The sequence below is a fragment of the Sinohyriopsis cumingii genome, chromosome 14, assembly GCF_028554795.1.
Source record: "Sinohyriopsis cumingii isolate HCF-2022 chromosome 14, ASM2855479v2, whole genome shotgun sequence".
In the NCBI taxonomy this organism is placed as follows: Eukaryota; Metazoa; Mollusca; class Bivalvia; order Unionida; family Unionidae; genus Sinohyriopsis; species Sinohyriopsis cumingii.
In genome coordinates, this window is record NC_142974.1 from 80,408,258 (window position 1) to 80,435,797 (window position 27,540).

Below are 27,540 nucleotides of genomic sequence, written 5' to 3' on the forward strand. Positions count from 1 at the left end.
GAGGAATATATCATCGAATGGTCCAGGAGGATATTTAACCAACGAAACCGCGAGGCAAAAGATCTCGGTAGAAGAATAATTGGTAAGTTCACACAAGGTGGAAAAAACCACGACTACAAACGATATTGCTCACGGCTGATTATAGATGACGCAGAATATGATTTCGTAATCAAGGACACAGTGGCAAAAAATAGATACGTGAACTGCAAAACAGCTTTCTTGTCCAATGGAACGAGGTTGGGTACAGTTGTTACCTACAGCGATGGAGACAGCCCGGCGTATCCACATTTGAGGGCGTCTATGCTGGGATATGCCGCTATCAATTTATTCTCGATGATAAATAGATTCCCCGATACCGCGGTTAGAGTAGCCGTTGATTCGTTTTATGTTGACGTAGCGTATAAGGGAAACGTAGCCGAGTTTACTAGTCCGGACGAGAGTTGGGGTACATGGAGAATTAAAAATGAAATACGACGCGATTATTCCCCGTCAGCAGATGTCACCGTTGAGAACAACTACTTACGCGGTGATAAATTGTCAGAATGGTCTAATGCACCATCGTGTTCTGATCCAATTTGTAGACACAAGACGGTTTATTTAAGCGGCTGTGGCGGGTCAGGAAAGACGACTCGGGCAATTGAATTATTTCGAACGCGGGCAAGTATAATCGTGCTTACACCGACTCATAGACTAGCGCGAGAGATAAAACAACGAAATGTTGACGCCGTTACTTATCACAGCTTCTTTCGATACAGCGGCGGTGAGTGGACTCCTGATCGAATGGGTAAAAAATTTATTCCCGACATTATCATCTGGGATGAGATATGTACTGTTTCGTTAGATACTTTACAAATGTTTCTTGAGTGGTTGCTGCGCGCGAATACAGCGGTAATCATGTGTGGGGACCATGGCCAACCACCACCATTTGTCGGCGAGGGTCCACATGATTGGTTAAGGGGTTTTGTGGACTATTATGAAGAAACCGATACTGATTACCGAGCACTTGATGAACAACTGCGCGAGGTTAAGAAATTAATCAGATTACAGCCGGATAGAATTCAGTGTGAAATAATCCGCGAGGTAATTCCGGAAACGCCGTTGAATGAATTCTGGGAAACATGGAGACCAAACGATTTGATTGTAGCGAGTAGAAAGATAGTCAGAGACACACTTCAGCGGAAGTTGTTTACGTTGCATAAGGAAAAGTTTCCAACGCGTCCAGTGCCGTTATGTTATAGACCCGCGGACACACGGCGGCAGAACATTGAAGTTGAAATTCCAGGCCGGACAGAAAAACAAATTCTCGTGCTGAATGATATCGTGCTTGTTGATATCAGTGTCGTTGAGGACGCGCTACGTGCTGATAAATCCCCGTGGACGCTAGGATACGCAACAACAATACATTCCTCGCAGGGACTAACCATCACGGACACAATTGTTTGGATAGTTGATAATCGCATCGAATGGTCGAATCTAGTCTATCTTGCAGTGTCCAGAGTACGAAGGATAAATCAGCTTCGAAGAATTGTTGTTGACGAAGTCAGTGACGAAGCCGGCGACAAGGTCACCATCGATGCAAGCGTCATTGATAGAAAACTCTCGGGTTACCGCCAACAGGATAAAAAAAAACAGCGGCGTTTTGATATTGATGCCGAATTAATAATCTCGCTACGACAACAACAGAATAATCACTGCGCGAGTTGCAATTGTATAATGAGTTGGCGTTATTCGGATAAAGACACTCGCCAATTTACCGTGGATAGGATCGATAACAGTCTCGGTCATGTCAAAAACAATGTGAGGTTGACCTGTCTTGAGTGCAATAGGCGCAACGGCGCTAGTTAAGACCACGTGGGGGTAATTGAGTATCGTTAGGTATCACTTGTAGTTGCTCGCGTGTAAATCCGCGCTGAGGAGCAGTTGAATCCAGTCTATAGATCGGTGGTCTACCAGTTGATCGTGTTATCGTTGATATGTTATGTGTGGTAACACTCCAAATAGGATCGGTAGCCCTTTTTTTACCGCCTTCAAGCTCTCCTGGTTCATATAGATATCTAACAGTGACATCGCCAAGAATCAGCTTAGAAACGCTATTTATTTTTAATTTTCCGGGTATATACTCGTATTTAATCGCGTCGCTGGGTTTCATGTTGATTACTCGGGTAATCTCGTTATTTAACGCTGCAATTACACCTGGCAACCTTTTAACCCATTCACGAGATCGTTTTTCTTGGATGAATTCCTTCGCGTATTGATATCCAAATAACCGTTCAGCGAGAGTCCGATTGAATCGTTCAACAATTGCCTGATCACGATGTAGCGCAGTATGACCTCGTCGTATCGCGACGCTATGATGTTTCAGCGTTGATAAAACAGCGCCGCGAAATTCACTACCAGGATCAACTTGTAATAGATTTGGCCAGCGCAGAGGGCCTCTTCGATAAATTCTTTCAAACGCAGCGGCTACTTGAGTTGCCGACTTTGTTTTTAACGGCTCCGCTTGTTTGTATCGACTCGCAACATCAACTACGGTTAGCGCGTATTTGTAACCGTTGTCATGCGGCAGAAATAGTATATCAGCCTGATGAACTTCATTAGGTACGCTGACATCAAAGCGCGAGAAGTTGATTTGTTTAGGCGGTGGTAGATAGATTTGCCATATAGCCTGTTTGGATAACCAATTAGCCGCAGTGGTCTTTGTTACCTTTGCAGCGCTTGCAAGCTTACCAATTGCGGCCTTCCCCTTCCAGTATCCTCTCGGAGAATAATAGATGGAATCCATCGTTTTTCTTGGATGATTGTTATTAATTACCAGCGCCAATCATTAATTTACCTTTCATAGCCGATTTTACCAACCATGAGGCCAATTTTTCTTTGACGGATTTATCAGGAATAGCATTTAGCGCGTGAATTAATTTTACATCCGCGATATGACGCTGTTGCAGATCGCTACTTTTGTAAGCAACATCATGAGCATGACACGCCTTATCGATAGCGTTTATTGGATACTCACCGGGTTTGGGCTGATTTTGATCATCGAGTCTAATATCTAATCGTGTTCCGGGGCCACAGTAGTTATATCCTGGGAGGTGTTTTTCTCCTGGATACTTTGCCCACGGTGTTCCGGGGAGTTTTGCCAATTTGGTTGCGATGTCACCTCCTCGCTTTTTTTTAAAACATCTCCGGGTCTAATAGAAATAAATCTAAATTTCTTTGTACCGCATTGTACACACTTGCCAGTAAGGGCCGATCTGTTATTTCTTGTTGTAGCGGTTGTCATATCATTTGTGCCAGTACGTACTCTACACTTCACACAATATAGATCCATAATTTATGTATAGAGATATGAATATAATTGATTTTTCGGCGACTAAAACAAGAGAACCAGTTAAGCATGTTGCAGCATTACCAAACTCGATCCGGATGATTATCATCGGACCATCTGGATCCGGCAAGACGCAATTGTTACTCAATTTAATAATGAGATGGATGAAGTGGGATAAGTTGTATTTGGTTGCTCCTAGCGTAGATGATCAACGATGCTACGAGGTGTTGAAAGATTTCAACGAGAATGCATCAGCGATCGCTAAAAAAAATGTTATTGAGTTTATTACGGATATCAATGATGCACCGGGTATTGATGATATTGATGGCGACGTTAACAATCTAGTCGTGTACGATGATGTTATGTTAGACAATCAAAAAAACCCAGCTAGGATATTTTCCAGAGGCAGGCATAAAAACACTGACGTGATATATGTCACTCAACGATACACTCAGATTCCAAAAGTAATCAGAGATAACTGCAATATTCTTGCTGTATTCAACGGCGTTGATACACACACGCTACGAAATATTTGGCAGACATGGTGCGGCGGTGACATGGACTTTAATGTTTTTCGAAACTTTTTTAGTCATGCTCAGTCGACCCCACATGGATTCATAACGATAAATTTACATGATCCTCGGACACGATATCGTATCGGACTTGACCAAATATTCGGTTAGTTGTAAATAATTTTCATTGTAAATAACCACTTAGCAGCAGAGGGGGCGATGACATCGACGCGGTCGTCGATGTGCTTACCGGACGCTGACGACACTGGGGATCGGCGCGCAGAAGGTGTTAATTAAACCAAATGACGTTTGGACGATCCCCCAACGACGTCGTCGTTTTTTTTTTTACCAGGCGCTGACGACACTAGATCGTTGAGTGCAGAAAGTAATAATTAAGCAAAATAACGATTGGACAAAATGTCCGATTCGCCCCCTCTGCTGCTCTTTGTATGTTTACATTATCTGCATTGAAAAGAAACATGTTGTAAGCATTATTTTATTTAAGTGGTCTCTGAATGTATATGCCCTAAGCAAGGTAAGTACACTGTAATGTCAGAAATCATTAATTGTATGAACCAAGCATTGTCACATGGAACAGATACTATATATTTTGTGACTAAACAGCATACACTGGTTTAAATTTCATCTCAGAGGCATACTATATCATACAAAAAATAAAATGGTGTAGTTGTGTAAATGAAGTGTGCTGATTGTTTCAAATCGAATCAGATTTAAACGATTAAACACGACGGAAATTGTCTGGATAAAGATACGAATAACATCCTTATGAAGTGTCTTTCTTGAAGAAACAGCTGATAAAAGGTCCGACATGTACATCAAGGTTTCACCATATACATGGTCAAGAGATACATTGCCACACTTACATGCACCAAGGAAAGTGGAAGCACCCTACATCTAGAAAATATCAATATCGAACAATAAGAACAGATTTATCTCATTGCTAAGTAGGTTCCTTCATAGAGGAATGTTATGCAAATCAAGGTGGAATGCCAGCATCAAAGCATACAAAGATTGACTTCTACTACCAGATGTTTAAGAAAGAAGAATACTAACCTTAGATTAATAAGTGACATGTGTCTATTGAAATAAATACAATGTCTGGTCAATTGAAGTAAAAACAATGACTGGCCTATTAATGTGAATGCAGTGTCTGTTCTATTAAAGTAAATACATTGTCTGGTCTATTAATGTGAATGCAGTGTCTGGCCTATTAATGTGAATGCAGTGTCTGGCCTATTAATGTGAATGCAGTGTCTGGCCTATTAATGTGAATGCAGTGTCTGGTCTATTAAAGTAAATACATTTATTGGCCTATTAAAGTATATACAATGTCTGTAACTTTCATGAGAGGCCAATATTACAAACGGACTACTTCGGTCAATATCTGTTTAGAAGTGAAGATATTTAGCTTAAAAAATATACTGTCCTGCTATCCATGGTAAAATGGTACTGAATAGATCTCACGTTGTTTTAAGGATTAATGATTTACAACAGAAATATAAAGAATCAACAATAATGCAAATCAGTCTTTCAAAGTCGATGACCTTTTTTATTGCAGTTGGGTAAATTTCACAAAACATGATAATTTTAGTGAGTTGTACGAAAACATTAAGTTGACATATGTCAGATAGCACATTAGGCCTCCAGTGATTAAAACTAGTATGTGTATGCATCAAGGGGTTATTAAAGAAACAGGAGCATGACTCTTCAAAATGTATACAGCTCCGTTAAGGCATCAATGTGTCGTTATGACACTCAGATAAACTTCGATGTCGTGTTAAGACGCCTCTCCAGGTTAAACTGAAAGAAAAAAGAAATTTTAGAGTTGAAATATTTTAAAAGAATAATCGATTTTTGAAGCATTCCGGTGTTTCGTTTAAGATTTGTAGTGTTCCACGTTTAGTAATATTATGATATCATTGCCACACTTACGCCAATCTAAACAATTATTATTTTCCCCAAATAAAAATTCACTGGACTACACGGTGTGTTTCTCGAAACAAGAATAGCATTCCGAGAGACAAACAACTATTTCGAAATATATTTTCTACTTTCAAAAAATACCATCAACATACATTACAGCATGCTTGTAGAACCCTGAGAAAAATATGACGAACCTTTTGTCACGATTAAGGTGATTTATTTAACACCACGGCTTTATATGTTCATCACATTATACAGATAACTTCATGAATCGTTTATCTTTTGCATATCTCACGTCACAATCATATAGCCTATATCAGTCGAAAGCTTGCTTACTGTTTGAACAGACATTATCACTTCCTTCTTTAAGTTCTACACCATCTTCACAACCGCATATACCACCGTCAGGGATGGGGAAGCAAAACGTGGAACAACCTCCATTATCAACAGAACAGAATGCGTTTTCTGAAAAACGGATCATTCTAATTTTGCATGAGTTATCCCCCACCATCGGGTATAGAATATTCTTTAATATAAATTCTGTTATTGAGCGATGCAATTTTGGTAGTTACATATGTTATATCTTAGATAGCAAAGAGCATTTAAGTAAATTAATTATGATTTTTATTATGTGTGCATATTAATCTGTTAGATGAACGCTGCTTACAATTCGCTAATCATACAAATTGGTATAAACATTTCAAAAGTGAAGCAATATTTATATAACAAGTCTCTCAGATATTGATTGTACGATCATACAGCTTTTACTATGTAGATTTTAAAGAACTTTCTCTTTTCATGTATATCTACTCACTGTTTTGGTCTGTGGATGAATATATGCTGACGAAATTAATTTTCCCCAGTTCGCCGTGATCAGAAAACTTGACTTTTTCATTCGGGTTGGAAATATGCAGCTTCATAATAGCCCTGGTCATTACAAATAAAACAATTTGCATGCATTTTCAGTTCTGTTCTGCCACTAATCAAACTCGGTAGAACTTGTCAAAAATAAGTAAAACAAAATTGTATTTGATAAGTAAAACATTTTGTAATTAAAACAATAAACATTGGTCGAGGGATTTAAAATAGGAAACACAGACAAGACTTTGAGTGACGTTAGTCAAAACAACGCAATCAATAATAAAACGGTGCGGACATGGCATTTTGTAACTGAATCGGAAGAAAGGTCAATGGGTATTTCAAGGTTTACGATAATTCTCACATACAACGAAGTAGATAGGGTTTTATATTGCAAGCGTTTGTTATCATATCTGTATTACTAAGAGGAACATCGAAAACAAATATACCTAGTGGTTATTTTAACAATGGGGTGTATACTGAAAGGGTTTATTTGAGCTGTTCTACGGATATACCAATAGGAGCTGACATCTTCCTCCAAGGATTTATATGGAGTACGATAATTTCGAATACAACTATATAATATTTGTTGCAGTTCTTGATAGTAACATTATATCTGATCATTGAGTATATTCAATGACAATATGAAAAGAACGAACACAAAACAATTTGTCTATCAGTTAAAGATCTTTGATTGTATCAAGTGATATGAATGTGGATGACTCAGTAGTGTTTTGTATACGATACTTACGAATTTTTATTCGTGGTGATGAACAGATGTTCCTGGTAGAAAAATATAGCCCAAATATCGGTTGTATGATACTTAGTCAATGTCTCGTGACTTGTTCCGTCAATTTTGCAGTATTTGACACTTTTTGTGGACCTCTCGATGTAGTAAAGGTGTTCATCTGAAACCGTAACGTAAGGCTTCGTAATTTACTGTATATCAGGAATTTATTTGTCTGCCAGATAAAACAAGGTATTAGATTGCAAGTGTTACAAAATGAAATGGATTAGAATGTTGGTAATTAAGTATTTAAGCATAAAACTCTCAAAACTCTCAAAACTCATTTAAAAGCAATCAATTTTCGTATGTCAGCAATATATCGTCTGATCGAAACCTTTATTGATTTGTCTCTGTATCTATCTCTTTGTATGTCTGTATATCTCTCTCGTTATATATATATATATATATATATATATATATATATATATATATATATATATATATATATATATATATATATATATATGTGTGTGTGTGTGTGTGTTTGTGTAGGAAAGTGTAATTTGCTTTCTGGTGCTGCACACTCTGTTCTCACGAAAAAGTGAAATAATTGACGAATATAAAGCCAGCGACCTTTGTAATCGATGGTGAGATCGAAGGGATCTTCGTCATTAAGGTTCAGGAGAACTGATGACTGACTTCCGTCCATAGTGGCCTGGCCAATATACGGGTTCTCACGACCTTCAGTATAAAACAAGAATCTGAAACAAAACAATTAACGCTTCATTAAATTTATACCAATTGCTGAAATCGCTTTTAAAACATGACACAGAGACTAATCACAGAGTATAAAACAATTCATCCTGCTTTATAATGTATGTAAGTAAAATACAAACATGATGCTGCGGACGATGTCGTCAGCTAATCAGCGATTAAACACTTTCGTTCTGTTATAAAATACTCTTTTTGTGAACCAACATCATGTATGTTTTATATTAAAGACACCATTACAGATCCACATACCCCTTAGAAGGATAGACGACCAGCCCCAATGGATTACTCAGGCCAGTAACCAAAGTTCGTGTTTGTCCGCCTGGAGATATGACAGCGATGTAACTCGTGTTGCTATTGTAATAGGGGCTTCTGGCTATGTAGTAAATGTTTCCAGTTGAGTAATCGACAGCAAATCGAGAGGGCGTACGTAAAAGATCATCAGATTGGGCTGAAGAAAAGTGCAATTATATTTTTACACGATTACACATTATGTTTTCTGATTCGACAATTAAGTTATATGGGTGCAGGTGCACTAGTTAAACGTATGATCCATATTTCCACTGGTTAGGGTCTGCAGTTTCCTGTGTGAAATTTCGCAGCACGAACATTATATCTGCATGACATTTATTATACAATTGATCCATGCTAACCTCTTCAACTTATCACTAAATATATTCTATGAGGTATACGTGAATCCACGTTCATGAGAGGAGATAAGGGTATGATATATTTATAGAGTTTGACAAATAGTCGGCGACAGAGAGGAATATCGTAAAAAACAACATGCATATGAAAAAATAAAATGTGTAATTAATCCATTTATTCTCTTTTCAAGAGCTTTATGTTTAGAGATTAGCAAAGAATGCGGAAGAAGTCATTACACCATACCATTTATGAATTGTTAAAGTACTATACACTTTCCTTCTCCATACACGATTTTTATTAATTAACCTGAAACCATTTCAACTGAACTGTTAGTTTATTCAACTTGTAAAGGTTCAGTTTTATAACGACCGTTTGTTATAAGTGCAACTTTAGATTTGCTCGTCATTATTTGTTCATTGCAGTATTTATTTAGCACGGTAAGTTTAATATCCTTGTAATTTTCATCTCGAATATTTATTATAATACGTACAGACCGGAAATACTGTTTTCATTGTGCCGTTAAGGTGCATGATGGACAATTCGTTCTTTGCGCCAAATATGAGCACATCATCAACAGGGTTGTATGCAACTCCAGTCAGAGGCTTTGTTGATTTGACGTCGATTCCCTGCACGCTCTGATCCATCAGGCTGATTTGATACATGGTGTTATCCGTAGCGTCCACAACTAGCATAAAGTTGTCCTTGATAGGGTCTTACAATGATAAATAAATTCTGTGACATGAAACCCTATCCTAGCATGCCTGGATTTCAACAATAGAACTAAGTATAAAAAACAAATCCCTATGCTTAACATCCAGAGTTCTGATCGGCTGAATGTTTAGTTGTGACTTAAAATTGACCTGTTACACTTGTAAGTTGCGCTTTCCTTTAAAGTTTAGCTTGTCACGTTTGTGCGACGTGCGTCTTAATAATGTTATCTGTATAAAATATGTTTCGAAGTTCATGGAGTGAGTTATCTTTAAGAATATATATACAGTGTTAATCTTTTAACACGTTAGCTGGGGAATTGAATAATCTCATTTCTGCTATAGGTATATAGTAATGGTTATGAAGATTCGGGAAGGCAAGCTTGTGTTTTGATTTTATTGCAAAACTGTGATGTTAGTAATATGTATGTAACTAGCACCGTTGATCAGTTTCTAAGCAAAGATTATTTGGTGTTTATAAACTGGTCGTTTGCTCGTTAAAAAGTGTAGTCATTATTTACAATGTGGATGATAAGCACATATAGTAAAACTAAATATAAAATGTCCTGTATTTCCTTCGATTCGACAAAACTACGTATGAATGCCACTATTAAAATATTCCTTTAGTTGTATGACATCTCCTTCCAAATATCCCTTAATATTTCCTAGCTTCTGGTGACGAAAGAAAGATTATAAAAACGTAAAGTATGTCTCTATGTATATATGTAAACAAGCCCGAATAGCGAGAATTATCTCTGCCTTTTATTGTACCTACCTGATGTACAAGTTTTTTCGTTGTGTGTCAGTCTAAATCCAAATCGACAGTCACATATCATCGATTGTCCGTGGGATACGCAAATGTCCTCACACCCTCCATTTAGTTTAAAGCACGGCCCTAAAATAACATTTAATCTAATCAATTAGGGGCGTTTAACATTGAAAGATATGTTCAAACCAGTGTCCGAATAGGCCGATAAAACACATTATGACAATTGTTTCCGGCCACAAAATATAACTTGAAACAATCTTTATCACAATCCAATACAGCATATAAATATCTCTCAACATGATTAAGTGAAACCATTTAATATTTATAATGAAAATGGTTCATGTAAATTAATTATTTTACTTTTCAAAAGCCCCCTTACTGAAAAAATAAACTAATCATGCAAATTTTCTGGCTCCAGTGACGTATTCGAAATTGTAATCATGAAGAATTCAGAGTGTGAAAGCAAATGAAGAGAAAACATGTCCAACTATCAGTAGATGATTACTTTGCTGATCAAATGATCATTCAACACATGATAAAATGATTTAAGTTTTAGCATGTTTATTCCGAAATCAAAATCATTTCAAATGCTTGCTTTGCAAAAAGAAATATTTTTTGCATACCGGTTTAACAATGCATACATAAAACTATTCAAGTATAATGGACTGTACTAAAAGATCACGTTTGAGTCAATGACCCAAAAATGACAAAATATCAATAAATGGGCATAGAAAAGAGTCCATACATTTTGGCTGCGGTGTTAAAATTGCGGAATTTGCCGGTTGCTATTTGCGTCGTCTTTCTTTATGATTCGGTAAACATGCACCCGAAAGCTAGTAACTAAGTCTCACCACGATTAGGTGGAATAAATAAACATTGAAATAACAAATGATTGAAGAAAATCGATTATTTTACATTTCTGAAGGCGCATTACTGAAAATCGAATTAAGCTTACACCATTTCTGGTTCAAATAATATATTCAGAATGATAGTACATTCACTTTAAATGGATATATGAAAACGACAGAACGATACAATAATTGTATGATTAAAGTATTATGAAGCGATATAAATTTTGTATTTGCCTGTTTCATTTTGACGAATGTTTTCATCAAAAATCTTTATAGCTGAAATATTTCCCGTGTTATTAAATACGCCAGATGTCGTCTCCTGCCCAGTCTTAATGGAATAAGACATAATTAATGTTCCCTTGGCATCCTTGGCTGTCACCAGCAAGTGTCCCTATAAATGATCAAAAAAGGCTTACAAAATAATTTCTCAGTAAAATTGAACACAGAAAAACATGTCTTAAAGCAGTTCTCATAGACAAAAACTCAGTCCAGAGCATTGCGACCAGTTACTTTTTGCAACAGAAAATGGGAAAAGCAATGAAACATGTATAATAGTATAGAAATATATTTTATAATCTTTTTTTTTTAACAAGAGAAACCATGTGCAGGGAAACACATAACGGATTACATGTTCTCAAATAAACGAGGTGATCCGATTCGGTTAGTTTAAAATAATAATAAAAATAATAATAATAATATGAAGAAGAAGAAGAATAAGTATTATTTTTATTACTACTATTATTATTAAAGTCAATATTACCAGCTAAGAATTCCTCAGCACACATGCTACAAAAGACTGAATATTTACCCTGTATATTTCAAGCTCTTCAAGTATTTTGTCACTCAGAACTAATTTTCTGAGGTTGGAACCATCAAGTTTGACAAAGGTTACAGTGTTGAGTTTTGTACCGAACGTGTCCAGGAAATAGATCCTATAATAAAAAATAATAAAAGAAGTTGCCAAAAAGTTCAAAACTATAATTCAAACGTTTTAACATGCAGTCTTATATGTTTCATATGTTTGTATATGTATTTTTGAATGAATACAATCACGAATGAAAACAAGCAATGAACAGTTTCATTATGTACTTAATATTAATTTAATTATCAAGAGCCTACGCCTCCTTAGAATTGCAATTTAAGTTTATATTTGAAAACATCCAAATAGAGTCGTCGAAGAGGAACACTTAAATTTATGCTATAGTAAATAATATGAATGTAGTATTTATCCTTAACTCTAAATCGGATTTTCTCTCGAATGTAATGGTAGTGAGAGACAAATAGAGGAAATGTCTGAAAATATATTTGTACTTATAAGGCATAAAATACGACGACTATTTGACATGGATAATGTATGGCTGGTTTAGTTGTAAAATAACATACGTAAAACTTGATCAAACGTGATTTCTTTCAATTTTCTACACTATCCCTTTTCGTATAATAGATCTATCAAATTATCCAAAGTATCAGCTAGTAGTTCGCATCATGGTTACTTGCGCGGCTTACTCAAATAACCAATCATATTTTACAATATGAATTACATACTTTTATTTATGACACCATTACAAATAATGACCTATTGCAAATTAATTGAGCACGAAATCGTTTCGTCTACGTAATCAAATATAATGGCCATATCAACATGTATAAGCGTTTCTATATAAACGAATGTAACACGTGTAATAACGTTTTAGTGCAATTGCTGGAAATATTTGTATTACTTTATTAGCCTAACAAATAAAGGAACATATGTGCGATAAAAAATGACATGAAAGGAACAGATCATCAGCATTTTAATTAATGCAACTTGAAGTTTAAAAATCCAAATTACGTACCATTGTTTTTTTTTATTTTGGCTGGTGACGATAATAAACAAGAAAATACTACAACTAAAGAGGTACAATTCCTACCGAAAATCGATGAACAATGTGTTTATTTCAAAACGTATTCATAACTGTAAAGTTCTGTCATTGAAAGAAACAGGCTTCACAAAATTCAGATGGTCGAGGATAAACGGCATTTTTTGTATTCACCTTTTTGTATACGGGTCGTAGCTGAGCGATTTTGGATCCACCAAGCTTCCGGAGTCCAGGACAATATGTTGGTTACTGCCATCTGTACTGGAAGATTCTATTGATCTCCCGTTCCTGTCTGATATCCAATACACAAGGCTGTAAAGTTAAACAAGTAATGAAAGTTTATCTTATCTAAAGTTGTTATCATTATTTCATTAAATTTGTTAAACAATATGATAAAATTCGGAAGAAAATAATTTTAAATTCCGGAACAGGGTTCTTTTGAACATTCGGAAATGATTGTAAACAAAAAGATGGTAAAATGAGAAACTATGCATGTGCCTAAGTTTGTAGATATATGTATGTTTAACAGACATTAAGAGTGACAGGCATATATTTCATCCGTCACCAACTATTTATGTTCACCCTGAAAAGTTCCTGCATTTACTTGTACAGTCGTTCGGATTTTTGAGATATAACTTGATATGATGTCCAATCCGTTTCAGTGATTTAAGTACATATTATTTATGAATATACATATAATGAACATAATAAATGTCTAAAATACCTACCGCTCATGCGGCAGGATAATGATATCACGTGGTTTTTCAAGACCTTGTAGAACAACTTCTTCGATTTTAGTTTTTATTGAGTGTTTCCAAATGGAGCCCGTGTTCTCCTCTATCCAGTACACGTTTCTGTTGTATCCATCCCATGCCAGGCCTTAAACACAAAGGAATGTATGCGGGTTGTCGTAATATCATATACACACTTTCTCCCTCACGTATGTCAGCCTTTGTCTTAAATAATCAATCTGTCATATACGTGTTTAGAACCAAGTGCAACTATCTCTCTCCCACCCTGCATACCTCTCCCTTTTTCTCTCTGACCAACATTAACATGTTCCGTTTTGACGATTCCTAATGTCAAGAACTATATTCAACCTTCAGCATCAGGGAAGATAAAAACTCTATAAATTTAATCTTCGTTTGCTTTCTGACGCTTTTCAGACCTAAACAAATGACGAGCAAACGATAACTAGCTTAGCTCATTCAAGGTCAAAGTGACGTAGATAGTAGACTCCATGTATCCTCACCATAAATAAGGCAACGATGGTTTATTATTTCTGAGGAACTATCATGAAGTACCATAAATTTATGTCAGATGAATGTGGTCTTCACCGTTGTTAATATCTGGTGAATACCATAAGTATAGAAACTGGATTGGATTGCAGCATGGGTCGGTTAATATTTAATTCTGGACAACCAATTGTCCGAATATGAGAATATCATAAATTATTGTATTAATTATATTTCTGCATCGAATTGTCCCTCCCAGTCCATATAAAGGTTTTCATACAGCTCCGTATTTCACTGTAGGATTAATTATGTCGGTAGTAGAACGGACGTATTCGCACATGTATCATTATCATCTGATTAAATAATGACCGTTGAACATTTCTTACATATATGTTGAAATATGCTGCATATCAAGTACACTAACCAGAGTCCATGTTATCATCCCCTATGGAAGATCCAAGAAAGGAACAAAACTCGAGAATGTTTGAGTTGTGCCAACACATCAACATGTGATAGCCTTTGACTACATAATTGTATTATGCTTTATCATGGTCTGTTCAAGAAAATCTACCTCGCTGTGACACACGTAAAATGCTGATGTTACTAAATAATCCATCCACTCCCATGGAATGTCCTTTACACATTTTCGATATATATATATATATATATATATATATATATATATATATATATATATATATATATATATATATATATATATATATATATATATATATATATATATATTTCGATATATATATGTATGTATAAGTTTGTCTCTTTTAGGATCATCGACCGTGAAGTGCTTGCGGCATTTATCCAGATTTAAGTAATCTTTGCAATGCAAATCATGCAATGTTGGATCCCAGTGGCCGTAGCCTTCACTTATTTTAACAGATGAATCAAATGATATGTTGCTGTCTTGTAGAAGAACCTACATCCATCGTTTGGAAATACAAGCTTAGTGAAACTCCCTTTTCATTTAAACTTCGTTTTAAATTATCACATTGAGATTGACAATTCACTTGCAGATCCTCTGATCAATCCAAACCCTTATCAAACCTGGATATAACTCGATATCAGGTTGGTGAATATATGTATCTTTCTCCAATCGCACTGTTCTATAATGTAAAATAATTACATATATGATAGGGTTTCTTTTTCGCTTGAACGGCGACTATTCGACCACGTTTTGATGAACTTATGTGAACAATAAATCAACATTTTGCAAAAAAGCCTAATTTCTAGAGATCGCACAGAAGGACGGAGAGTCAAGAGTGGATAACTATGAGATTCAAAGCGACGAATCAGATCCAGCATTTAACTTTTACCTCACGTTTCGTGTTGACATGTTATAACTTTACTCTCAGTTGAATAGAAAATAGACAAATATCCTATTCAATATAATGTGACTAATATATGTAAAATGTCTACGTTATCCATTAGATAGAATATAAAGTTACCTCTAATTATTCCACATGCTTCAGTCAGAAGATGTAATTCGGGATTATCTACAGAAGACCAGTAAATAGACATCTCTGTGGCGAGGATCATCTGTCGCTGATCGGTATCCATAATCATGTGCTTAACGCCATTAATGTTCAGAACGCACTTGGGATCGAATACAAAATTTGTCACAACTCTAATATCAGCAATGCAAATACTGCTATCATTACTAAACATCAGTCCGCGATGAAAGTACTCAGTTTGCACTGAAAATAAAAGGTCAGGATTAAAGAGTCAAAGTAATGGGAAATTGAAAAGGATAATTTAATTTGTTTTATTATTTACTCGGTAAACATATTTGAGTAAACAAAAATTCATTATTTTAAATGTTACCCACTTCTGATATTATATATATTCAATTGAAATTGATGACATTTGTTGTTTCTAAGTCATATAAAAATCATTAAAAGCGATTTTATTTTAAATATAGGCAAACATGGTACATTCAGTTATTGTTTCCTCAACATAAATGAGTAACGTATTTTAATTCAATAATATTAGACAAATGCCTCCTCACATAATAAATTATATGATAATTCAAACATATATACTATATAACATACATAGGCAGTTGTACTTAGCATATTTACATGAACATGTTTTTGTGTCTTCATTGAGGGTGTATCCATCTTTACAAAGGCAAGCAGCGCCATCCTTCTCCGTCACACAAATATGTCCACAGCCATGGTTCATACAGTGGGCTAGAAGTAGAAATAAATAATATATCTTAAAGAACCAAATGGTGATTTCCAACAATAACTCACTGACAAGATATGAGGGAGTAGAACGACAAATGGGAATAAATACCAGTAGTTGAAATCCAAAGAAACTATTCTACATTCAAACAAATATAGGTAATGACATACGAAAAGACGAACCCTTAGAATAAGTGGGGTGAGCATCCGGACGGAACACAGATAGTCCTAGGAAAGCTTGGTCGTTTTTGTACAAACTTGGGCGTAACCCGATCCCATTTGTTTTATTCCAGAAATAGAGCTCCCTGGTTGATTTGTCTGTCATGTACAAATACTCCTGGAAAAAATCATAATTATTATTTTAATAAAATAATTCTATAATATCCTTCTCTGGTTTAAAATATAAAGGCACAAATGTACAGTTGTATAGATACATAATCCTATTTAACTAAGATAATGTATAAAATTATAGTTTAGTTTCTTTACTTATTGGCTTAATGATGGGACATATATCACAAACGTCGGTCTTTTTAACCGAATGAATATTTATTTGTATAGACCACACAACATTTGGACAAAATGATGAAACATATAAGGTGCATTGTTAATAGCACTAAAGGTCAGCAAGGGCATGCTTTATTAATGCTAATGATAGTTTTACTATATTAACTCTTTTTTATAAAGCACATGTTTCGTTACTGACTTTGTTTTCTTTGTTTTCTGGTGTGTGTGTGTGTGTGTGTGTGTGTGTGTGTGTGTGTGTGTTCGTGTGTGTGTGTGTGTAGGTAGAGAGCAATGTTCCAAGTACAACATAATCAGAATATATGCTTTGGTATTCAAAACAAGGACCAACATTATTTTCTAAATTCTCACCGATTACGAATCATGTTGGGCGGAAAACTATATTTTAAGGGAATTAAATTTATATATAATGTCAGTGTATGCCTTAACACCGCATGTTAATATACAAATGCATTTATGTTATTTCTAATCCTGAGGATACACATTTCAAGGACTATAAATAAAATTAGAAATGCAATACCAACATCCTAATTGACATTATCGGCACTCAGGAACATCACTAAATCCGACGATTATATATCGAAGATATTGAGAAATTCGCGAAACAATCTGAATCAGAAACATTTACACTGCTGATGAACTATAGGCTTACCTTATATACAGCTATACCATAGATATCGGCGGATACTTGTCTGTGCAAGAGTTTCCTATCCTCGCCCTCGTAAGTGCAGGTTTCGAGGGTATGTCGACCTGAGTCATAGAAATAGAGACGTCGTGCAGCGTAATCAGCAGTCAGACTGTATGGATACCTTAGTTTCGATGATATAAGCGACTTCCGGTTTCTACCTGATAAGCTGGATGCCTCAATCTTTGTCACAATTCCAATATCACTCCAGAAGAGTAGGCTGTTTTATAAGGAATGAATGTCTTTAGACTATGTTAAGGTTAGATGTTTCACATGTAACGACATGTTTAACGATTTTTCGAAAACTTTGTCTTCAACAAACTAACACTAATTGTATATTTTAAGCTAATATGACATATACCAATATGATAAATGTTGAATATTTAGATCATTTGTTTAATACGCCTTTATCTCCTTAGTATATATTAGCACACGGGTTTGTACCTTCAGTTTACAAGGTTGGGTCAGTTCACATCATTCAGCTGTCAAGCGTGACTACCTTTACAACCCTGATGTCTTATATTAAGTAATTTAATGTAGTGAAAACCATAACGTTTTGTAAACTTAAATACACGTTGTCCTATTTCCATAGAACTTAATGTGAACACTTATAAACAAAGTATGAATGGTAAATGATATGCAAATACTTATAAAAGTTATATTACAAGTACAAAAATATCGACTGTTCAAAGTGAGTTTCAATAATATTTCGAATGAAACTGAAGCTGTTGTACTGATGGGTCAATATAATTGATGAATTACAATAATATAATATAAAACCGAATTAACTATAATTTCAAAATAGTTACTCCAGGTTTGTGAGCAACACATATATTTGGCCAATAAATAAAACTAATAAATAACATTCTCACAAATAATAATTGACAACATCTATTCCGTTTTCAAATATCAAGCTTGGAATATTTAATTTCAAGATTAACATCTCTTATATCAATAACTAAGACGCAATACCAAATTCAAAAACAATATTCATCTGTTGTGTTGAAGTCGCTAACCTCTCAAAAGAGCCAAGAACTTTAACGGCCAGCGAATCAGAAATTAATTATTTTTTTGTTATTTTACGAAACTCATGCCCTGAACTCAGATTTAATGAACGTGTTCGCTCCAGTTAATAGTACACCATACTATCTTGCAATAACGAGCATTGTTAAAGAATGATATCATCTTAAGTACAAAATGGTGTTATTCACATGTACTAAATAATCATAACAATCTATAAATCATTAACAATTAACACTCATGAAATAGGTATACATAACACATCCTACTAAATAGTTATATGATTTTGTGTCATGGTAATGTATAATGTGCATTGTGACAGATTCCACGCAACTGGCATAATATAATGTTTGTGGAATCTCTATAACCGAACAAATTTAACTGCTATAAAAGAGATTGTAATGTCTCGGTATGAAGTCTGATATTCAATTATTTCAAATAGTTCGAGGTGATGAATATTGTACAAACACTGACTCCACAAAACAAAACAAATTAAGACCAAATCTTAATGAACATAGAGGAAAGACAGAAACACTCCTCAATTCTATGAGAATGTCTGTTTTTAGTGAAATTCACTTTTTAGAATGTATGGGTAGAATCTAAGATATGTATATTCTATTTATTTACAACGAAACTATAAAACATTTCTGATAATGGAACATTAATGCTTAATTTATATGTTTTACTAACAAAAATCAAGACATTCATGTCTCACGGAGATAACCTTATTAGGAACTGTTTTGGCGGATGGGAATGTGTCCAGAGGTTCACGTTTGATTTATAGGTGGAGGCGGAGGGTTTTATGGACCTCAAGAAAGAACTACGTTCATATTATGAACTCAGTTCAAACAAAGGCACCGAAACATCCAAGTGGATAGTTGAGAAGAGTCATTCATGACCAAGTCTTCAAAATACACTTTGGGCCTTACAGTAGATTTAGACCATAATTAAATATTCCGAGTGGAATTTCATTCCGATGTTTACGTACAAAGCAACTTAAGTTCACTGTCAGTGTCATATATGTCAACAAATTAGAATATATTTCATTAGCGTGGACTCCAATCTGTATATTTCTGAATCTAGTGCATTTTTGTATGGTTTTCTTATATTCGAATAAACATAAATATGTTAAGTCATTTTATGTTTGCAAGCAGAGTTAGTAAAGATGAAGATAAAGACATGCGAAATGCTGGAAACGTGATGTTTAAAACAAAATTATATCTTGAAGACCCCGTGAAACCGGACAGGAATCTAATATATATCATGGCAGTAATAAGTGGGAGAGTAAATTTGGCTTTTAAAAAAGCTTCTAAGAATTCAAATGGCATACCAGACGTATGTACATTTAGTTTTATCACACGATAAGTGTGTATAGAATTGGATAGAAAACAACTATCAGTTTCTATCCTGTTAAAGAAGAGTTTAGACAAATTTTGAAAAGTGATTTTTAGTTATTAATTACTTGACGACACACACACACTAATTTATAATTCGAGTGTCATTATGCAGTTGAACCCTGTCAACAGAGACGTTACTCTTAACAAACGTAACAGTATCGTCAAGTAGAAGTTCACAATCATTCGCAAACATATGCATTATTTAATTTTAGTGTATTTGTTTTGTTTGTTAGTTTTCTGATAACAAATCTAATGTATCTTCATAACAAATGTATAAAGGTACTGAAGCATCCTGTTATGTCTGACCATTCAGTAGTGATAAAAAAGCGCAGTTTATATTACAGTAGTTACAGGAAACCTGCAACACAAAGAGTACTTCAATATTCGATGCATCAAATGCAACCTGAATAAAATATATACAACCTAGCTTAATACTTCTTTTGTTAGATCGAAATAAATAAGATCATGAGACAGAATTGAATGAGGTGAAACGAATCAACTTTAATAATAATAATAATAATAATAATAATAGTAATATTACAGGCAGATCGATACAATAATGGCTTATATACCAATTGAAGAGAACTCTAATGTGTGAAGGTTTGAATTGTGTGCGAAAATAAAAATTACATGATTATTAAATGATATTGAGCCAGATTTGAAAATCAGCATTTGAAACATTCGATGATTTAGTCTCGTTCAAACTCATTATGACTTAAGGACCAAACTGATGCTACCATCTGTTCGGGAAGAAAATGTAACAGAGAAAAATTGTTTGTACTGAAATAAAAATGTATAAACATACCGAGTAAGTATTAAGGGTAGTAATAATAGAGACATTGTTTGAAATAGTACGTGTACTATTTGTTTAGGTGTACATAGAAGCATTATGTACACGTTTAACATGAAAGAATAGTCAACGATATACACATACAAACATCAACCGCTCAAGAAGGTTTGGCTAATTCAGTTGGCAGTAAAATGTTACAAATAGAAAGAAGACGATGTTTTGCGCAAGATTGTGTGTGTGTGTTTGTGTGTATGTCTGTAGAATCGATTTAAATATTATTCTTACAAGAATATTTAGCCGAGAAATATTCAAACATTTATTTCCCTCGAAAATTTAACCTTGAACTTGATACATCAGCCATGTTTTATGCCACAGCCTTATGGTGTTCCCTTAAAAGGTATTTTAATCAAAATAGCCATTTATTCATATCTATTCTTTGTGTACCTTATGTCATAATGACTATAAAGAGTTAAGGTACAATTCCTTCGAGTAAACAATTTTTCTAGATTGTTGTCACCTCACATGAAGAAATCTTTGACAAATTCGTCTTCATTAAAAAAATGCAAGAGTTGTTCTTTATATTGCATGAATTATTTCAAAGCAAAACCTAAGTAATAGTATATACATCTAACAGACAAATATAACAAAATTACACATTCAGTACAAAGTTCTGAAGTATATTGTTGAGTTTTCCTTCGTAACCCTTTATTTGTTAAATCTGACTTCTGTGTTTCTATTCTTTAAATTATTAATGTTCAACGGGAATAATACTTCATAGTGCGTAGCACGGATCTCTATAATCTAATCAACATTATACATATCATGGACAATCAAAACGTTGAAGGACGGTACGTCAGGCATCTTACTTATCTCAAATCAATCCACTAGTGTTATAAACAATCACGGACTGAAAGGATATATTTTGCAATGCCTTGGGTGACGTTTCAAACATATTTATAAATAATGATTACCGTAAATAGACTAACCTTGATATATAGAGATGACGAGTAATGACATCTAAAGTCGAAAAACAACAAGGAAAAGACATTTAAAAAGACGCAAAATAACCAGATTATCAAATCGTTCTATTGTCATCAAGACGCAGTTAAAGATGTCCAGCGCGTAACGAGTATAATTTAAATTTCCACTACCTAGACCACGGACTATTTCAATCATATCCTGTCCAAATGAAACATTCATACGCTAACAAGAAATGATGAAGATCAAGATTTTAAAATCATGTCAAACTTCAATGACATATAAGTTACCTTTAATTTCAACAAGGAAGTGAACAATGTTAGATTATTGGACAAACTGTAGAAATTGTGGAAGATATACGTTACTGATGAAACATTTACTTAAATATATAAAGAGTTTTCCATATGAATGAATGGAAAGCTTTCAAATTGTTTCATATCCTGCAAGACCATGGTGGGACCTGTGGATGAAATAGCATGGTAATGTATATATATGCCAAATAAATCAAGACTATAACTTGGAAAAAGATGGTAAAGGTAGTAATGATGGTATGTAGGAAAATTAACGTTGCACTTTGTGTACCTAAATTACAACAATCTTACAAACTTTACATCTAAAGAATACCTGCCTTCTAAAACAGGAATTAACAGAGGAACAGCATTTTTGGAACATAAGATGGCTATAAAACTGGTTGTATATCATAATTTAATTTAAAGATTATGTTAAAATCATATGATTATTGCAAAAATTATTTCTCAATTCACATACAAATTAAGTGCACATACAAATTTATTGGCACATACAACTTTACTGTTTATCACCTTTTTAGTTATTTATTTTTCCCTTAAGAAAGAGGTTGACTAATGATCACAAGTTTGCCAAACTCTACTATATTTAGAATATTAGAAAACAAACATAAATATTTAGCTCACAAAATAAACTGTAATTGAGTATGAACTTAAAAAAGATAATCGTAGTTGTTTCGTTTGATGACAACATTTGCTAAGTCCTAATAAAACTGAATCGAATTAGGAAGTAAAATGAAAACATGGGTTTGATAAATGCTTACATTTTCAAACTTATGAATAATGCTGTATACGATTAAGATACAGAAAGGTTGAAGCAAAGAACAAATGTTTAAAATTATGTTAATGAAATGATTTTAAAAGTTAGAAAGCTTATTTGCCAACAGTACAATGATTATCGATAGCGGAGTGTTAGTAACTCTAAATATAACACCACCACTACGACCACCCTGAACTGAAAACGAAACAAAATAAAATATAACAATAGCCCAAAACATTTTGCAGCAGATTTGCAATGGCATATAAGTGACTAATTCATGAATTGAATTGTGATATAGGTAATTGCAAAACAAATGTTAATAACATTAGGTATAGTGGCAGTAATACCTATAAAATGAACAACTTATCTAGGTTACCACAATACATTACAAAGTAATTTACCTATCGTTTAAAACGTACGCGATAAACGGAAGTCATATGGGATATAGTGTGGATATTTGTTCAATTAAACGGAAACTTTTATGAAATTATTTCACTCAGAATATGCAGTCGTGCTACTCATAGCCTCAATATGCATACAGTTGCTTTGAACTTTTACTAATAGGATGGTTGACTATGTATCTGAATTACCTAATGGACATGTACATACTTTATTTCCAACACATGATGGTTACAGCGAGACTAAGTAATCAAACGGATAGTGAAGAAAGTATGAAGCTGTACCTCCAACGTAAGGGTATATATCCAAAGAAATTCTTCAAGACCGTTGAAATCTTGAAGCAACAACTATATGCAAACGAGAACGGTAAGTTAGTCTTTTTAGGGCAATCATTATTTATAACACCTTCAGCTCTATCATTATAAATTAAAGCTGCCGACATACAAGTATATCATGAAACTTCCAACATTAAATGATTTGGTGCGATACACAACTACTGTTTGTAAAAAGACAAAAATGCACATTTCAATTCTTATTAATACTATCAACGAATTATAAACTTTAGAACATTAGAAATTAAAAACGTCGAATATATCCAGATATTCATTAGGCTTTTTCCTCAAATTCCTATTCGCTATAACTCTGTTTAAAAGATACTAATCAAATGTGTACCGTACTCTTCCTATCTAAACAATTTTCAAATTACAATTCACCAGTCTTATATATCAAAGTGTTAACTCGTCTTTTTAAGCAAGTGTTCAACACGTCAAACACTAACTTGACAGAATTACTCACCTTTGTTATAAGGCTAGATTTTGGGCCTGTATCATTACAATTTGATTCAGCCATTAATGTAGGTAGGTTACATTATGTCTCCAGGGTTACTGTTTCTGTTTCAATTTGTGCTTAAGGTGTACTTAAGACTCTATAATGTCTCACGGTTATTATTGATTTGCTACTACGCGTGAGCTTTATAATTTACATTTCATGGAAAGCATTGTAAGATACACAAAGGAAATCCTAATATTTTTCATTTGTATCAGTTGTTCTGATATTCATTATATTATGTCTGCCCTTCTAAAACTTGTTATAATTATGAATATCATATTATACAGCAAAGACAGCAGACAAAAGTTATTTAAATGCAATATATTTACAGTTAGAACAATATTTTGTTACTGATTAGGACAATACAAATGTCCTTACAAAAATAAAGCTTTATAATTGGTTTTAAAATAAGTTGTGAAATAAACAATAATGCCAAAGTGATTTTATTTCCATCTTCAGCGCAGTCACAAATACCAATCTTGTAAAATCCTCAGGAATAAATGCACCAGTAGTATGTATCCAACTTATAACCCAATGGCTATAATATGAACAGCACCTGAGACTATTTCCGTGCTAACATCCCCCAGTTCAAACTTTCTATGTTACTTCTTTTATAGCTGCTTAACAGATTGCTTGAGTTCAATCCCCCTCACTGGAGCATTTTTCAAAGTGTGACATTTCTGAAATAAAAAGGTGTTCTGATTTTCTCTCACAAAGAGCGTGTTAAATAAGATTGAATAAAATCGTACTTTTTCATGACTATATTTTGTTCGAAGCTTTTAGTTTGGAGAGATGTTCATATATAAACTGTGTTGCCTTAAATGACATAACTCGTGTTTTTAATAGGTATAGAGTCGGTTTGTGCTATCGTAATCTATGATTTCCGAGAATCTTGCTTTAGGACATGTTACATACTTATTTAAAGGAATGTAGTCCATTTAAAAAAAAATGTCTTGTAATTTTCAGTTAGGTGTAGCTGATTTTGATTATTACAAGTTCCCATATTTATGTGCTTGCTGCCATGTAGACCAATCATCTGATCCATAGTTTTCACTTGTTTGATTACTTCATTTCTTCAACCAGCGTCACGTTTATTGGTCAGTTAGGAGTGTTTCTGTCTCAATTACACTAGAAATCCCGGCAAATATTTTCTGGCAACATGCATAATGAAATAATTCACCTTCAAATGTATAAGCTTCTTCCAAAGATACGTTATATATGCTTCGAAAAAGCGCATCTTAAAAAGTATCAATTTCTCTATTTAAGCCAGAAAACAATAATGTTCATATTTCCACTTCAGCGATGAATTTGTTTGGATTTTTGCAACTTGTACTTCAAAAACATATCGCACATTGCATCTGTCATTTTCATTTTCTTTTTTTGTGCCCAAGCGGACTAAGAACAAATATATACGGATGTCAAAGCAAATTCATATGTTTCCATTTCAGCAACATCAACCGCTAATTAATTACTCTAACTTTATGCATGCAAATGTTGTGAATAACACATTTCTACATTTCTAGCGAGCATTTACATGAGTACATGGATTCATCGGATAACCAGTCTTCCATCTTCCATGTCAGTGAAGTGATATATATATATATATATATATATATATATATATATATATATATATATATATATATATATACTCTTTATTTAAAGAGCATAATGCTTAAGATTAAGTCACTTGTCTTGAAGTACAAAAATACAAAAGGAATTAAGCTTTGTAATTTTTCTTTGATTTCTATGGATATATATATATATATATATATATATATATATATATATATATATATATATATATATATATATATAAGATGTTCTGAACAAACAGTGATGAACTCTACTAATCTGCAGTTTAAGATGCGCTTTATATAATAAAGTCAATACGTTCCTGACGCTATAAACACATTAAAAAACCAATAACCTGACAATATACGGACTTACCCTTCCAATGGGTCCAGAGTCAATGCACGGGGTTCTTCTAGATTCTCATAAATGAGAACACGGTGCATGGACGTGTCATTGCTTTGAAGGGATTTAACCATGATCCACTTGTATTGTGGATCTGTCCAGTAAATGTTATGGCTGATCGAGTCCAACGCCAAATTGACATAATCACTTGAAAGCCCGCTATGGAAAATCGTCAATGCATTGACTCCAGATAAATCTATAGAGAAGTTGGCATCTCTGTATATGGCATGTGAGTTGTAATCGTACATGTATGCGTGATGTAAAATGTAATCTCCTGCTACGCTTGTAAACAGTGCGCCTTTGGGAAATGGATATGACCGCTTGTATTCCTTGTCTGGCTTTCCGTCGGGAGTTATCGACAGTGTATATATATATTCAGTAATCGATCTGTTGCTCGAGGTAATTATCAAACCCAGATCTTTCTCTGAAAAGTAAATATATTCAATAAGAAAAGTATGCAACAGATGAGCATTTTAGGCACGTGGTTATAAAGTATCACTTTCACATTAACTGTGACTTCATAGTACCGCAAAATATAATGATTACTTATCCAGCAAACACCGAAACATCAAAAGCTTAAAATAGCGTAATGGAATTATGATTGTACTAGCTTAAAATTAAACATAATTCAGCTACGTAGGTATCGGTGTACCTGTCAGAGATAGAAGCAGAGCTCACATTAAAGCTTAATAACAATAATAATGTTTCAGATTCGCCCAACCACCAATTAGTAGAAACATGGACAGCTGTTGGTGCTTATAATACCTTTAGGTGACTGTGCAGAACCTGGAAATAGTTCTTGTGAATTCTAGCAGATTCAACTCACTTACTTTCTAGAATTAAGAAGTGATATTTGACAGGTCAGTTCAACATACATAAAGGTTTACAATACAATAGCCCTCTTTCTTTTTTTTTGTAAGAAGTAGAGGATACAATTTTTCACCTGAATTTGTTTTTCCTTATTGTACTTATTTTTGATACACTAACCCGTTGTTCCCGGAATAGAATAGGTTAGTTTCATGCGAGTTTACATAGCGTTTTGTCAGTGTAATAATAATAGTGGTTTTCTTCTGATAAGCCCAGTCTCTAGGATTTAGAGCATCTGGAACGATTGTTATTTGAACTACAAAGTCAAAGTTCATGTTTCAGAAATGTTTTCCAACACTACCTGTTGCAATGTACCGGAGATATGAAGATGTACAATATATTGAACGCACAATGCAGATATATTATAAGTCTTTAGTAGTTTAGATTCTGTACAAAACATATATCCTAGTTTGCTTTATGACCATCTCCTTTATGATATTATAGATTATAAATAAATCCTTATTATGCTGTTTCGGCCAAAGTACAAGTAACACAGTTTAATCTCATCAGATGTAACATGTACATAAGTAATATGTAGTGTACATCATCAACGTGGTTTATATTATTCCTGTCAAAATGGACAACGTTGTTGAAAATAAATAGGC

General features: G+C 34.1%; 1 protein-coding gene across 1 annotated transcript; it reads right to left on the reverse strand.

Annotated features, from left to right (window-relative positions):
* Window positions 1-6,097: 6,097 nt before the first annotated feature.
* Window positions 6,098-26,316, reverse strand: LOC149784227 (low-density lipoprotein receptor-related protein 5-like). Its single transcript, XM_089932960.1, has 11 exons — window positions 26,042-26,316; window positions 17,776-17,834; window positions 16,276-16,413; window positions 15,670-15,918; window positions 13,700-13,850; window positions 13,146-13,283; window positions 11,921-12,044; window positions 11,347-11,503; window positions 8,390-8,588; window positions 8,066-8,127; window positions 6,098-6,246 (listed from the first exon to the last, which is right to left on the reverse strand). Exons 1-11 carry the CDS (start codon window positions 26,314-26,316, stop codon window positions 6,098-6,100), a joined length of 1,701 nt encoding a protein of 566 aa, XP_089789086.1.
* Between the last annotated feature and the right edge of the window lie 1,224 nt (window positions 26,317-27,540).

Excerpts from the sequence above, each read along its gene's own strand:
- LOC149784227 (XM_089932960.1), bottom strand. The coding sequence starts at position 26,316 with ATGTACGATTACAACTCACATGCCATATACAGAGATGCCAACTTCTCT. Across the intron at positions 17,835-26,041 it reads ACTCTGGACCCATTGGAAGG|CCTACTCTTCTGGAGTGATA; the intron begins GTAAGTCCGTAT and ends CTTATAAAACAG. Across the intron at positions 12,045-13,145 it reads TACGACCCGTATACAAAAAG|GATCTATTTCCTGGACACGT; the intron begins GTGAATACAAAA and ends TTTTTATTATAG.